Source organism: Macaca mulatta, chromosome 1, assembly GCF_049350105.2.
Source record: "Macaca mulatta isolate MMU2019108-1 chromosome 1, T2T-MMU8v2.0, whole genome shotgun sequence".
NCBI classification, from domain to species: Eukaryota; Metazoa; Chordata; class Mammalia; order Primates; family Cercopithecidae; genus Macaca; species Macaca mulatta.
Window position 1 is genome coordinate 7,414,043 of NC_133406.1, and position 17,027 is coordinate 7,431,069.

Genomic DNA, 17,027 nt, shown 5'->3' on the forward strand with positions numbered 1-17,027 from the left:
GCCACATTTTCTTAATCCAGTCTGTCATTGATAGACATTTGGGTTGATTCCAAGTCTTTGCTATTGTGAATAGTGCTGCAATAAACATACGTGTGCATGTGTCTTTATAGCAGCATGACTTATAATCCTTTGGAAATATACCCAGTAATGGCATGGCTGGGTCAAATGGTATTTCTAGTTCTAGATCCTTGAGGAATCACCACACTGTTTTCCACAATGGTTGAACTAGTTTACAGTCCCACCAAGAGTGTAAAAGTGTTTCCATTTCTCCACATCCTCTCCAGCACCTGTTGTTTCCTGACTTTTTAATGATTGCCATTGTAACTGGTGTGATGATGGTATCTCACTGTGATTTTGATTTGCATTTCTCTAATGGTGAGTGATGATGAGCATTTTTTCATGTATCTGTTGGCTGCATAAATGTCTTCTTTTGAGAAGTGCCTGTTTATAATCAATATTTTTCTAAGTAGAAATACACACACATATATACATTTATAAGACTGAATTCATATAAACATAAAAATTAATTAAATTAAAATTTTTTATACCCCAAATTCATATGTTGAAAGATAAATCATTTTTACTTGACATTATGTCATAAACCCTTTTCATACTATTAAATATTTTTCAAAACAATTAAATGGGTACATGACATATGGTTATACTATGATTTGCTGAACATCCTTGAAATCTGAATGTATTTTAGGTGTCAGACAAAAAATGTATTTTATATATAAATATATTACATATCATTTATGTTTTTATTATATATTTATATATCTGAATTATTTATGTAAATGATTAATCATCTAAATTAATCATTCCCCTTTTGTTGGACACTAGATAATTTACCATCAGAAATAATGCTGTGGGCCGGGTGCGGTGGCTCAAGCCTGTAATCCCAGCACTTTGGGAGGCCGAGGCGGGCAGATCACGAGGTCAGGAGTTTGAGACCAGCCTGACCAGTATGGTGAAACCCCGTTGCTACTAAAAATACAAAAATTAGCCGGGTGTGGTGGCATGTACCTGTAATCAGCTACTCAGAAGGCTGAGGCAGGAGAATCGCTTGAACCCGGGAGGCGGAGTTTGCAGTGAGCTGAGACTGCGCCACTGCACTCCAGCCTGGGCAACAGAGTGAGACTCCATCAAAAAAGGAAAGGAAAGAGAGGAGAGGGGAGGGGAGGGGAGGGGATGGGAGGGGAGGGGAAGGGATGGAAGGGGAGGGGAGGGGAGGGGGAAGCTGTGATAACCATTCTTAAGATTTTTGAAGATAGGGATACCAGGTCCTAGTGTATAAATGGTTATGAAGGCACTTGATGCAGCTTCCCAGATTCTTTCCGGAAAGGTGGATCCAATTCATACTTTTACCACCAACAGTGTGAGAATGCCCAGGTCACAGCATCTTCCCCATTTTTAATCATTTCTGATTTTATAAGTGAAAAATTGTATCTGATTTTAAGTTGTACTTCTTTGATAAATAAGGAAGACCATTTAACATAAAATTTAGGTTTTTCAGCTAATAAAAGTAATATGTACCTTTCTCAAAAAGTTTAAAGACATTGCCGTTATAAGGAAGACAATAATTATCAGTTGGGGATAACTATTGTTAGCATTTTTTTGTGATGATCACTTTGAAATGTTTATTGACCATTTGTACTGTGCGCACGTTTGTGAGTTACATGTTCATGACCTTTGCTCATTTTTCTCTTGGAGGATTATATCTTTTAATTGAACTCTACGACCCAATACAAATATCAACCCATTGTCTGTCATATTTGTCACAAATATTTATTCCAGTTTGCTTTTAAAATATTATCTTTTGATGTCCAGAGGTTTTATTTTGTATATAGTCAAATCTATGACACTTTTTCTTTGAATTCTATATCCATTGCTTTTATATTTAGAATGTTTCCCATATTCAAGCGCTAGTAACTAGTCACATATATTTTTATAGTTTTTTTCATGATTTAATTTTTTCATTTAACTTTTCAATCTACTCAAGTATCTGTAAGTTTTAGTTGTCAATAGCACTTAAATTAGGAGCTATTACACTGACAGTTTCTTGGGGCCAGAAGCATTTCACTGTGTGTGTGTGCATGTGCGTGTGTATATATGAACAATGACTATAATTAATTTTTTATATTACTTTAATTTTTCTTAATTTCTCATTTTCTATAATTTAAATCTCATTTTTCACTTTTTACCATAAAGCTTACTTGCAAAAGACTGTAATTATTAAAAGAATTAAATTAGCCATATGATACCCTTACCTTTTAAAGTTCTTTGAGTCTAAGACCTGATTTTGTAATTTTCTTTTGGATTTTGCCTGCTTTATTCCAAAGTCGTCACTGTTAACTGTGAATCTGTTCACAAAACCCCCATCATCCCCCAAGAGGATGTCATCTCGGCAGAGATGGTCAGGCAAAGGCACCACACACACACACAGGAGGCAGTGATCCATTGGCTTTATGACAAAATAATTTTCCTAGAAACAGAAAAATGACTTTAATGAATTGCTACTTTGCTCTATTCAATAAATATCTCCCCTATTATTTGACAAAAATTTCACTTTCCAATGTTTTTTATTGTAGATACTCCTATCATATAAGATAATTTGAGAGAGGAAAAAAAAACAGTTAACCAAATAAAAGTTATAGAACACTCGCTGTTATTTTGGGTGTTTTGTGGAGAAAGGAGTAGAGTGCCTACCCCTCGGCCAATAAGTAATGAGATTTTTCTGATGTGTGACTGTAAATGACCCTTATTTGGATTTATAAGAAAATATTAAAGTAAGCATAACAAGATTCAGGTGTTACCAGACTATTGACATAAAACTGGGTGGCAAACAGGAAAATCAAATATCAAAGTCCCAAGGAGTCACCAGAAGAAAAATTATCCTACCATCCAAGTTTATTCAGAAATATTTAGCATGTGTCAAGCTGATTTTGTACTATTGAATGGGGCCACTAAGCTATACAGCTATTGCTCTTCCGTGATTCAGTCTCTATAAATTTGTTCAGTCAACAAACATTTATCTATATATTTCCTTCTGTGTGCCAAGAACTACTGCAGCACGACTGTGCAATGGTGAACAGGACAGTTTCTGACTTTGTAGAGCTACCATTCTGGTAGAAGTGCATTTAAGGAAACAAATCACAGTGCTCTGATACACAGTGACTGAGAAGGCCACAACAGGTCCCATGGCCAAAGAAAGTGACATTTGATCTGGGGCTTGAATTGGTTGAGAGGAAGATTAAGAGGAGGTTGAGAGGAAGATTAAGAGGAGGTTGAGAGGAAGGAGTCTAGCAGGAGAGTGAAATCAGTCTTCACCAAACTAGAAAAAAAATTCCTAAAATTCATATGGACCCAAAAAAGAGCCTGCATAGCCAAAGCAAAACTAAGCAAAAAGAACAAATCTGGAGGCATCACACTCTCTCTTTTCAAACTATACTATAAGGCCATAGTCACCAAAAATAGCATGGTGCTGGTATAAAAATAGGCACATAGACCAATGGAACAGAGTAGAGAACCCAGAAATAAACCCAAATACTTACAGCCAACTTATCTTCAACAAAGCAAACAAAAACATTAAGTGGGAAAAGGACACCCTATTCAACAAATGGTGCTGGGATAATTGGCAAGTCACACGTAGGAGAATGAAACTGGATCCTCATCCCTCATCTTATACAAAAATCAACTCAAGATGGATCAAGGACTTAAATCTAAGACCTGAAACTATAAAAATTCTAGAAGATAACATTGGAAAAACCTTTCTAGACATTGGCTTAGGCAAGGATTTCATGACCAAGAATCCAAGAGCAAATGCAATAAAAAGAAAGATAAATAGCTGGGAATTAATTAAACTAAGGAGCTTTTGCACGGCAAAAAGAAGCCAGCAGAGTAAACAGACAACCCGCAGAGTGAGAGAAAATCTTCACAATCTATACATCTGGCAAAGGACTAATATCCAGAATCTACAAGGAACTAAAACAAATTAGCAAGAAAAAACAAACAATCCCATCAAAAAGTGGGCTAAGGACATGAATAGACAGTTCTCAAAAGAAGATATACAAATGGCCGACAAAAACATGGGAAAAAATGCATAGCATCATTAATGATCAGGAAAATGCAAATCAAAACCACAATACGATACCATCTTACCCCTGAAAGAATGGCTGTAATCAAAAACTCAAAAAATAATAGATGTTGGTGTGGATGCAGTGAAAAGGGAACACTTCTACACTGCTGGTGGGAATGTAAACTAGTACAACCACTATGGAAAACAGTGTGGAGATTCCTTAAAGAACTAAAAGTAGAACTACTATTGGATCCAGCAGTCCCACTACTAGATATCTACTCAGAGGAAAAGAAGTCCTTATATGTAAAAGCTACTTGCTCGCTCATATTTCTAGCAGCACAATTCGCAACTGCAAAAATGTGAAACCAACCCAAATGCCCATCAGTCAACGAGTGGATAAAGAAACTGTGGTATATATGTATACACAATGGAATACTACTTAGCCATAAAAATGGATGAATTAATGGCATTCACAGCAACCTGGATGGAACTGGAGACTATTATTGTAAGTGAAGTAACTCAGGAGTGGAAAATCAAACATCATATATTCTCACTCATAAGAGGGAGCTAAGCTATGAGGATGCAAAGGCGTAAAAATGACACAATGGACTTTGGGGACTCCGGGGAAAAGGGTGGGAAGGGGGTAAGGGATAAAAGACTACAAATTGGGTTCAGTACATACTGTTTGGGAGATGGGTACACCAAAATCTCACAAATCACCACTAAAGAGCTTACTCATGTAACCAGATACCACCTGTGATCCCCAAACCTATGGAAATAAAAAAGTTTAAACAATTTTTAAAGAAAGAGAGAGAGAGGAGGCTGTAGAGCCGTGTCATGGCCGAGACAGGAGGGGAGGGCATGTCAAATGCAAGGATATTTTGCCTTCAGAGAGAGGACGAAAGTAAGGATGTGGTTTCCAGTTAAATCTGTAGGTGAAAGCACTGGAATTTGAAAGAGGACAAGTCTGATAGTAGACTCCGTTTTTTGCAGGAAAATAGAGAACAAGTCCTTATACTACAGGGAGAAGCCTGAGAAGAACATTGAAATTGTGGATGACTTACAAGAAATGGGCCAGTGAGTTGGTTAGGGCCAGAAAGAGATTGATGGAGCCACTGAGAGCCCAGCTGAGTCTGCAGACCCCAAGTTTGTAATTGTGCCAAATAGCACTGTTTGGTTCTTTTCCATCAGTGCTTAGCCACTGTAAAGGAGCAGAGAAGGGCTAGGGCATCTCTCCAGGTTGAAGGACAAATATTGAAGAGAATGAAGGGTGAGGCTGACCAGCTCAGATGACACCCCCAGAGGGTGCAGACCAGAAGGGAAGAAGAGAAGAGTTGAGAGGGAGTGAAGACTGGAACATGATGTTTTCAAGGAACTAGAGGCTTCTATGGGATTGAAAAGCAAGAGTGGAAACAGAACAGCGTTAGGAGAAGAGGTTATGATCAAAGTTCAGTATCTTGGAGTTTAGGGGTTTGGAAATTAATAAACCTGGTCTATAACACAGCACATCATAAAGTAACGTTGACCAAGAAGCTGCCATCTTTAAAATTACTCTGGCATCACTAGTTGGTTACAACATTGTGAACAAATAGCAAAAGAAAGTTAGTTTTTTACCAAGGCTAGGAACAAGCAAGGCATGAAGGAAGGTTAATTTATTTCTTAATCATCCATGTCCTTCAAAGTCAGTCTGCTTCCTGAAGATATTTTTAAACAACCTCGGTGCTCAGTGATCTCACGCTCCCTGAGTCCCTGTTGCACCATATAATTTGCTGTATCATCATATTATATATTATGCTTATTCATGAGGAACTTCAAGACTGAGTTTTGTTTGAGTGCAGAGAACATAATCCTTACTTCTAAATGTCTGCAAATGCTCAATAAATACGATAGATTGGTTAAGCGGTAACATCTCAGCCACTGAAGGGCTGCCTCATTAGATGTTTTTGCCAGACTTAGACATTTGATTTTAGTAATTTTCTCACCTAATGAAGCTGGACTTGGGAGAAAAGATTTGAACTTGATAACATGAGTATACCCAAAGAAAGATGATACATGGATTCAGAGAAGGGCATAAAAGAAGAAAGGAATTACTCCCTCACTCAAAAACAACCCAACCCCACTGAACTAAATATACACTAAATGGAAAGAATAGTCCCTTTTAATTACAGAATATACATGCTGAACTTGATCTAAGAGACTACTTACTTAAATCCTCTCATCTTATAGATGAAGAAACTGATGTTCGATAGAGAAAGTGGATTGCTCATACTGTACCACTACTGAAAAGACAATCTCATTTCTTTGGCACAATACCTGGCTGCTCCCTTGAGCTTTATAATCCCAGACAATAATGGTCCTTTCTGTTGTGGCTACGATTCGTTTCAGCTGCAAGAGGTAATCACACCCTGTAATCCAGGAGGTGTCCTGACAGAAAAGCAGAGAAGTGGGGGATATAATGCATTTCCTTCCATGACCTGGTGATGGTTAACAAAGGGCAGGTTAGTCACACTAAAAGCCCCATTTTGCTGCCTTGTTACAGAGAAGCCTTGCAGTACATCCTGTCTGAGCATCTTGAATACAGGCTCCCATCTTTTCCCCTTTCACCCTTACCCTGAGTGTCTCAGTACTATCAGCTGGAGAATGATTCAGTTAGCGATGGGATTGCTCCCTGGAAGCACACAGCAGTTCGTGGAGCATCTTTGTGCACTATTCACTGCTGTGAGGCCGCTTCTTCACATGGGCACTAGGAGACTAGATTTAGGGCGCTGATTAAGCGAGCTCTCCAGCCCTGTCCCCATGCTAGAAAACAAAGACCTTAGTAATGACCTGGTCCATGATAAGTGGAGACCAAGGAGACTTTCTTGTGTCCTACCTAAAGACACCAAGCTGGCATGGCTAGGAGCTGTAATATCAACAACACACTCCTTAACAGAAACAGAAGCTTCCATTTATGAGTGCTACATGCATTTCAGGCATGGCCTCCAACATTCTGTAAAACCTGTTAGAAATTCCAGGGTTGGCTTTTTTTTTTTTTTTTCCAGTTTAGGAAATGGAACAATGAGAACACTTGGACACAGGAAGGGGAACATCACACACCGGGGCCTGTTGTGGGGTGGGGGGAGCGGGGAAGGATAGCATTAGGAGATACACCTAATGTAAATGACGAGTTAATGGGTGCAGCACACCAACATGGCACATGTATACATATGTAACAAACCTGCACGCTGTGCACATGTACCCTAGAACATAAAGTATAATAATAAAAAAATGGAGGTTCAGAAGTTTACAGAGAATCCAGACTCCTTTGCCAGGAAGCATGGCAGCCTCCTTTGTAGTTCAGGGTACTCAGTGCGTGCAAGCAATGAAAGAGTCAAGCATTCTCCCAGCTCTCGTAAATCCATAATGAGATTCTGCAAGCAAGTCACTATAGCTTTACAACATCTGCTGCAATTACTATTCCGATTAGTGATGTGGATTAAATAAATTACAAAATTGTACTCAAACTTTTAATGTTGTATTCAACTTTAAAATAAAAATATTTTCTAATTATTTCCATGGGCCACCTCCTTGTTCTCACAACTTGGGTTGTATCCATTCTTTACATTCTCCGATAACAGATGCTCAGAAAAACTGAGAAGCTTTTAAATTGAAGCTTCCAAGGAGTAACCAGTTTCCAAGCAATTCTCTGCAGTCAGTTTAACTCCAGAAAGCAAGACCTGGGTCCTCTTTGCTGTTGCTCAAGGCTTAGTTTTGATCCTAGTCAGTAAACATAAATTTATAATATATGAAATATATATCCAGAGTCTATTCATTACTTCATTGAGATTTTAAGTAATTGTGAAGGAACCATCATCACAGCCCTAACCTTGACTTAATTAGGAATTTTTTAAGTGTACTTACTGTAACATTGGTGCTGGTCTGAACTCTCATCTATGAAAAAGGAAGAGAGTAATGAAATCTAGTTGACACTACAATTAAAGATGAAAATGCTGACTCTAAAACAACACAGAATCTTCTTGGTTTCATCTCAGCTGTCATTCTGCCCTCTGTAAGTCTCCTCCCTGTCTCTCCTTCTCCTGGAACAGCTAGCTCTGTGGAATGATGCGGACTGTTTGCTGTGAACCAGGCTTATCCCTCTGTGGCTCGTTGTTAAACCTGGTGACTGCGCTGTTAAGAGTCTTACACTTCACTAATCATTTTCTTCCTTTATGCAAAGTACATCTCTTTTTTTTTTTTTAAGTTGTTTGGAGCAACATTTGATGCCAAAAAATAGGAATGCAAAATAATCTAACAGCAATGGCAAGAGTAGTTACTAAATAGAGTGATTGAGAAAAACCACCATTTTTCATTTGAAGTTAACTCTGTCCAAGTTGAGACTTAAAAGAACATTTTACCCAGTGGGCCTCCTCTTTTATTCAATAAGCACCTGTTGAGTGAATATATATGCACTGGGTACTACACCAGTTAAGAACCACAGCTTTATCCCATGCAGAGAGCTAGTGTATGCATGAGCAGCCTTTCCTACTCTTGTGGCATGGAAATTGCTCCCAAGATGAAGGCAAGTAGTTGAAGTATTTCAATGACCTTGTTTCTTTTACATGCTCAGATGGCCTTGAGAAATATCTAGGAAACAGTGGCCCAGAAGAAACGGATGATGTGAAACAGAGAAAGTAGATCAGAGAGATCACTAAAGCTGTTAGTCATGGCTACCCACAGGCTGCCTTTCATCTGAAGAGTTCAAAAAGGCTTTTCTAACCCGGGACTGACTTCTAGATGGGAAAATACATCGCGGTAAGAAAACCAGTGAGTAGCGGACCAGAACACCTATGGTTTCTGCTTCTCTTTCTCTATATATATCTTTAGTGGAAGTCACCTATTTAAAGTCCTCTCAGCTGCTTTAAAAGTTTCATAATCCTTATAGATATATTTTGAATTTTTATTAATAACATTTAATGTTTATATCATCAAGAAAATCCTGAACTATATTTATTGTACTTCAGATACAGCCTAAATTATGAATTAATCCAAGATATTTGGAGTTGTTAAGGGCTACCTTTTAATAAATCACTCCTGTGACCTACACTTTCAGCTTAACTTTTCTCACATGATACGTCATATTTGTAAGGCTTGCAACAATCAAAACAATATTTATTCCTGCTGTATCAAATCTCAAAATAATTAATTTTGGGCTGGACATGGCTCACTCCCATAATCCCAGCAATTTAGGAGGCCATGAGGTGGGAGGATGGCTTGAGACCACAAGTTCGAGACTAGCCTGGACAACACAGCGAGACCCTGTTTCTACAAAAAACAAAAACAAAACAAAACCATTAATTTCTTAGCCATCTTTTTCTCCAGTTACATTATCTTATAAAAAACATATGTGTTTGCACATTTGTGAGTATGCACGTGCCCATCTATAAGCTTTTGCGTGTATGTGCATATTTGTAAAGCATCTGTGGAAATGTGATAATGTCACCTGACTTATTTCATGTCATTCTGAATATTTTAGTATGCACATAATTATTTTCCTTCTCCTATTATTTTTTAGATACCATCTTAGTTCTATTTTTGAGGTAACAAAAGAGAAGGTAAATAATGCACCAAGAGAAAAAGATCGAGAAGGTTTTTATATTTAAATGAGGCAAATTCATTTTTGTTTTCACATTATTTGTTTATTACAGCAATTGCCAACATTTACTGAGGAACTCTAATGATGCTAGCACTTCATTAGTATTAACTCAAAGAGCAAGAAGGAAGGTCTATGATTTTGGATGAGGAAACAGGGCATGCAGATATTAAATAACACACACAGCTCTAAGTGTTAGTGCGAGGCTGGAGCCCAGACTCCACGCCCACACTCTGCATCCCTCACTGCACCGCCTCCAGGGCCACACAGCCCCCACCTCTGACAGAATCTGGCTGTCTGTGACTTCAGCTTCGGAAAGATTCCCTGAACTGGAGATTACTGAAGAACTGAAAATTATGTGAAAAATTTTAATCACATAGTGATTATTTCAAAGATATTTTACTTGCATAAAGCTTGTTTCTAGTTGGAAATGAACTAATCATTAGGATTTTTAAAATAACACCAAAGATTTACCTTTTATTTTCATAGCAAAATATTATGTAGGGTATATTGTAACATATTCCATTAAAGTGAAAGTCCAAAACTTACAAATTTAGAAATGACATTGATAATAGCAAAGCCTTACATTCATGTAGGGATGTATTGTTCATAAAGTGTTTCTACACCCATTCTCTCATTTGACCTTCACTACAATCCTTTGAGGGAGGACAGGTTTTATTGTCCTCATTCTACAGATGTAAAAAGAGAGATGTGAAAGATGTTAGTGACTCGCTAAGCTCCCTACTTAATTACATAATTAGTAAAACAGCGGGGCTGGAATTTGAGCAATTCATTTTTATTTCAAGTCCAAAGTTCCTGATGGGACCTTTTATTAATCACTCGGCTCATGAGTGTTTCTGATTTTAACCGAGACATTATCCAGGAGCATCTTTTAATTGTGTTGATGCCACATGGTTCGATATGACACCCTTAGGGAACAATGCCAAATGCAGTCACCAGTTCCAAAGAATTGCCACAGGGCACAGCAGCCTCCTCATTACTAAATATTTGGGTTTTTTTTTTTTGGAATAACTCTAAAATACAATTTATGGTTTCCACTGTACCTGATACATATATATAATGCAGAGACAAACCAAGAGAGAGAAAAGGAAGGGAGGAGGGAGGAGGGAAGAAGGGAGGAGGGGAGGAAGAGAGGGAGGAAGGAAGGAAGGAAGGAAGGAAGGAAGGAAGGAAGGAAGGAAGGAAGGAAAGAGAGAGAGGGAGGAAGGAAGGAAGGAAGAAGGGAGGAAGGAAGTAGGGAAGGAGGAAGGGAGAAAGGAAAGAAGGGAGGGGGGAAAGAAGGAAGAAGCGAGGGAGGAAGGAAGAGAGGAAAGAAGGAAGGAGGAAGGGAAGGAGGAAGGGAAGGAGGAAGGGAAGGAGGAAGGGAAGGAGGAAGGGAGGAAGGGAAGGAGGAAGGGAGGAAGGGAAGGAGGAAGGGAGAAAAGGAAGGAGGGAGGGAGGAAGGAAGGAAGAAAGGGAGGGAGGGAGGAAGGGAGGGAGGGAGGAAGGAAGGAAGGAAGGAAGGAAAGAAGGGAGGGAGGAAGGAAAGAAGAGAGGAGGGAGAGAGGAAGGAAGGAAAGAAGGGAGGAGGGAGAGAGGAAGGAAGGAAAGAAGGAAGGAAGGAAGGAAGGGAAGGAGGGAGGAAGGGAGGGAAAGAGGGAGGGAGACAGAAATCCAAGCTTTTAAATTACCTGGTTATTGTAAAATGAATCCTTCAGTTAGAAAAAGAAAAAGAAATTACCTGGTTATTAAAAACTGTTATTAATCCTTTCTGAGTAGCTGTTATTAGTAAATCCAGGTGAGGTACCTTGACAATGCTCTTAATCACATCTCGTCTTCTACTACCTGTCAACAGCATAATATTAATTTCAACTTTCAGCAGTAAAGATGCTGAAACTCATTAGGTTTGTTTAAAAAAAAAATGATATGGCCAGACACAAGTGGCTCACTCCTATAATCCCAGAATTTTGAGAGGCTGAGGAAGGTGGATTGTTCAAGTCCAGGAGTTTGATACCAGCCTGGGCAGCATGACAAAACTCATTTCTACCAAAAATACAAAATTAGCTGAGTGTGGTTGGTCATGCCTGTAGTCCCAGCTCCTCGGGAAGCTGAGGTGGGAGGATCTCTGGAGCCCAGGAGGTTGAGGTGCAGTGAGTTGTGATCGCACCACTGCACTCCAGCCTGGGTGACAGAGCGAGACCCTGTCTCAAAAAACACAACAACAACAACAACAAAAGATAAACAGCTTTTTTGCTAGAAAGCCCCAAGTTACTTAAAAATTAGAGTAAAACCATAAAACCCAGCAACCATTGTGTTTTAATGATCCTCAGAGATACTAATTTGCATATATAGAGCTTTCTAACTAAATGTGGTGCATTAATTCCCAGAGAAAATGCAAGACACACACCCACCCACCCCCCACACATACACGTGCATGTGCATATTTCACAGAGAACACGTTTTCTAAACATCATTTGGAATCATTTCTTTTTTGAGATATTTCACATCTCTTAGGACTCCTTTCTTTGAACTCGCACCATTGTGGTTTACACATGATAAAAACTTAATACTATCTCAGGCTTTTCAGTATAAAAGAATGAAACTAGAGCTGTCATTAAGGCTTTAAAAAAAAAAGTGCCTTTTGACAAAAAAAAAAAAAAAAAAAAAAAAAAAAGACTAGCTAGACACTTTCATGTTTCTATGGCCATGTCCTGAATGATAAAGCCATATATATAGAATTTCTTCCAGGGTACTTAATTTTTATAATTGCAAACTCTTAGGAAAGAAAGGCAAGTGAACAGGTGTCATACCCTAGTGTTACCACCCTCATCCGTGTATCTCAACAGAGAAGATATTGCCCCCAAATGGGTACAAATTAGTTCTTGGAGGGAACATGAATACATTTTACTCTTTTTGTGTAGAAAGTGCAGATATGCATGTAGTATATAATTGGATTCACTTAATAATTAATACCTGAGGCATTAAAATGGCATAGAGCAAGATAAGGCAGAGGGGAAGGCAATTAGGAGCAAAAAGTCTAAAGAGGCTCCGTAGGGGTCAGTAATTTAAAAAATAAAGATGGAGAAACACTGCCCTATTGCAAGCCACCATCATTCTCTTTGCTTCCACCCCGTCCACACTACAGACTATTTTAAATGCAGAAGCTAGAATAGAATATAAAGGATAACTCAGGTTACTCCTCTCCTCTATCCACAGCCCCCTTGTAGCTTTCTGCCTCATTCAGAAGTCTTCAGCACGTCTTACAAGTCCCAATACATCTGTCCCCACTCCCATTGTTGCCTCTCCAACCTTAGCTTCCACCACTGTCCCCACTACCTGAAATACATGGTTTTCTCTCTCACTTTCTACGGATCTTTTTCACCTTCTCAGTGGGGACTTCCCTGACCACCCTATCGAACACCATGCTCCCGCTCTCAGACCACCTTCTGCTTCCCACATTCCTGCTTTATTTTCCCCACAACCTGCTTACTTTTTGTCCTATAGCATGTATTCCCATCTGACATACTGTACATTTCACTTGTTTAATGTTTGTGGTTGTCTGCCTCTCCCTATTGGAATGTAAACTCCATGAGGCCAGGGATTTGTGTCTGTTTGTTCACTGCTGTGTCTCTAGCATTTGGAAAGGTATCTGGCCTCCATAGTAGACTTTAACAAATATTTGTTGAATGAGAAATGAATTATAGAATGCAACTGTCATCTAGAAAAAGACTTTCAAAGCTCTAACGTAGGCTGCCAGCAACACTTCTCCCCTGCTCTGGGGCCCCTCCTTAGCTCAGTGTGGTCACAGAAGGGATAGCCCTTTTGTGTCTGTGTTTTTGTTTTCGTTTTTGCTTTCTAGTTCCCATGGCCAGAGGCCAGGCTCTTTTGAGGTCTGTGGTTGGGCTAAGGAAAAGTCAAGGATGAAGATGGGTTTGGCTCAGAAAGCATTCCAGGTGCTTTGTTTGTTTGTTTGATTGAGACAGAGTCTCGCCCTGTCACTGAGGCTGGAGTGCAGTGGGGCCATCTCAGCTCACTGCAACCTCCACCTCTGGGGTTCAAGCGATTCTCCTGCCTCAACCTCCCGAGTAGCTGGGACTACAGGTGTGCACCACCATGGCTGGCTAATTTTTGCATTTTTAGTAGAGATGAGGTTTCACCGTGTTGGCCAGGCTGGTCTTGAACTCCTGACCTCAGGTGATCCACCCACCTTGACCTCTCAAAGTGCCAGGATTACAGCCGTGACCCACCGTGCCCAGCCTCCAGGTGCTTTTTTAAGAGACATCACATTTGACCTTCATTTCAGAATATGGGAGGAAATGCTGGAAAACAGGAGTAGGTTTGAAGGTTTGTCTTCCCTCTTCCTGACCTCCTCCCACCATGAAGGGAAGAAGGAGAAGAAAACCCAAGGTGTTAAGAGTGGAGAGGGATGGGGGGTCCTGGGTCCCAGGCTCAAAGTTGAAAATGAAGAACACATACATTGGAGACTTCCCAGATTGGGGACAATGCCCCTCCGTGACTGGCCCAAGCTCTCCAGAGATGTCAGATTAAACTTCTTTAAGATAATCACGGGTAGATGAGAGTGAATGGAAGAGTCACGTTTAGTGAAAACTCAAAAACTTAATTTGAAGAATACTTTAAAAGAAACGTGACTTCTTTTCCTGGAGCATGCATTATTGTGACATCATTGCAGAGAGTTTTCACTGGAAGTCTGAGTCTTTTTCAGGAAAATGTGAATTTTCTCCCATCACATTCTCTATTTAGTGTCCTTCAAAGCAATTATAATATTTCAATTTCAATAGTCATAGAGTTTCTTCACCACCCCAACACCCAGTGATAAAACATTGAACAAATACATAAAATGAAAAGGGATTCTATGGAAACATATAGTCCCAATATTTATTCTTGAGAAAAATATTAAAACTGGTACTAATTTGGAAGAGAAAATTAAAATGTCACCTGAAATTAAAATTCGCCGTTTTCTAGACACAAAGAAAACCAAATTTTCTTCATCCAACTGGGAAGTAATAGGATCTTCTTCAGAGGAGAAGTATCCAAAGATCTGAAATCCCAAACAGCACGTATAAATATGCACCATGCCTCAGAATTAACTGTAAAGTAACAGATTTCATGTTGGCTGAATTTAAAGTCTAATTAGTATTAACAGCCAGCACCTTGCTTTGTGACTGTCAGGGGTTCCCTATACCAGGAGACATTTACTACAGCGGTCCCCAACCTTCTTGACGCTAGGCACCAGTTTCATGGAAGACTCTTTTTCCACAGACCAGGGCAAGGGATGGTTTCAGGATGAAACTCTTCCACCTCGGATCATTAGGCACTAGATTCTCATAAGGAGCACGCAGTCTAGATCACTTGCATGCACACTTCACAACAGGGTTCACGCTCTGTGAGAATCCAATGCCACTGCTGATCTGAGAGGAGACGGAGCTCAGGCAGTGACGCTCACTCCTGCACTGATCACCTCCTGCTGTGCAGCACAATTCCTAACAGGCCACTGACTGTTGGGGTTGAGGACCCCTGGTTTGATATATTCAACAAACTGTATACTGATAATGCATGATTTTTGAGCAGTTACTCATTTTTCTTTTCAATAGATCTGACGCTCAGACTGATAGGTCTACTCGGAGCTGGCACTTATTTGGAAATGAAATCAGTCTTCATCATGCAGGGTCCTACTAAGAACTGTGACACTGAGTTTGGCCACTCTCAAATGACTATCTTACCCATTTGCCATGAAATTTTCAGGGCTAGATTTTTTTTTTCTTTATCCCTGTTGGTGGGAATTTAAGAGTTTCTTTATTTAAGTGTTCCAAATCCTATGTCTAGGCATTGCATGAGAATAAATTACTATGAAAAAAAATAAAAAATAAAACATCATGAAGAAGAAAAGAGTTCTTATTTGTGAATAAACTGTCAAATTATATAACTGAAAAATGAAGAAAATAAGATAGCTGTTCTTCAATTGTCATATTAATCAACCAACAGAAGTAAAATTCTTATAATGAGCGAACTTAAAAATAATTATGTAGTTACATTTTTTAATTAATAAAATGCTTATAAAAGTCATATAATTAGTATATCAGTATTTCCCATAAAGTTGAATGCACGAAATGAACTGAGGAGTCCTTTTGAAATTTCAGGGTGCACACTAACCACCCGGGATCTTGTTAAAATGCAGATTTGACTTCAGTAGGTCTGGGGTGAGTCTAAGAATCTGCATTTCTAACAAGCTTTTCATGAGAGACCATACTTTGAGTTTAAAGGAACTAGTGACTAATGATTGAATTGGAAATAAATCAAAACCAGCAATATGCCAGTTTGTTTTAATAATATTGATTTAGATGCTAGATGATGGCTTAACATTATATAAATATTTTAATATATGTCCTATCATGTTGCTTCACAAATGTTACTACTTCTTCATTTACATTCCCCCACCTTCAAACCTCCCAACATACAATTGCCCTAATTATTCCCCACAGTTAGATTCCTTTCTGTGGGAAAATCAGGCTCATCGAGACTTGCTTGTATTTTCCCTTTTACCCACCAGCAAAATTAGCACTCCCTAAAAACTTAACTTGTTCTCTCCTCAGAAATCATCGCTCACTTTTTATGGGCACAGAAACCTCTAGGTTTAATATCAACTTCCCTCTGAACGACTGAGAAAAGAAAAGGAAAATGAATAGATCTCTGTTGGAGGGGACGGGAAGGTTTTCTTACTGCAATCTTTGTCATCATTCATTGATGCATTATTCAGTTAACAACTACGTATCGATCTGTACCTCAGCCCTGTATCATTCAAACCCACGATACCACTGTATGGCAAAGAGCGTGTGCTGCTGAGTCAGGTGGTCCAGGGTCAGGGTTCAGACTATACAAGGAATTGATAGTCATTACTTGGAAAAATACCTTCACCTTCTGAAGTCTTAACTTCCTCATCGGTAGAACAAAAGAACAAACTTCTGAATTTTGTTTTTGTTTTGTTTTATTGAGGTTTAAATGACATAATGGATGACATCATGTCATGTCAAAATGAGCATTTTGCACCGTGCCTGGCATATAGTAATCGTTTTAAAACATTAGCTATTGTTATCATTGGAAAGCCTACACTGAGAAGGCCTCATGGGAGAGAGAAAAATAAATGACACATGATATCCAGACCACAGCCTCTAATGAGAACAGTAGCTTGTCTTTAAGGGTAATTTTTGTTTTTTTGGTTTTTTTTTTTTTTTGAGATGGAGTCTTGCCTTGTCACCCAGGCTGCAGTGCAGTGGTGTGATCTCGACTCACTGCAACCTCCGC

The 17,027-nt window shown here is 39.1% G+C and overlaps 1 protein-coding gene across 1 annotated transcript in view; it reads right to left on the bottom strand.

Moving 5' to 3' along the window:
* WDR64 (WD repeat domain 64) overlaps positions 1 to 17,027 on the bottom strand; it is a 157,408-nt gene that overhangs the window by 125,252 nt on the left and 15,129 nt on the right. The window contains exons 3-7 of the mRNA XM_015127227.3: positions 14,664 to 14,766; positions 11,449 to 11,552; positions 7,979 to 8,008; positions 6,392 to 6,502; positions 2,271 to 2,485 (exon numbers count right to left, since the gene is read on the bottom strand). Coding sequence (XP_014982713.3) covers positions 2,271 to 2,485; positions 6,392 to 6,502; positions 7,979 to 8,008; positions 11,449 to 11,552; positions 14,664 to 14,766 — 563 coding nt within the window. The remainder of the gene's footprint in view (positions 1 to 2,270; positions 2,486 to 6,391; positions 6,503 to 7,978; positions 8,009 to 11,448; positions 11,553 to 14,663; positions 14,767 to 17,027) is intronic.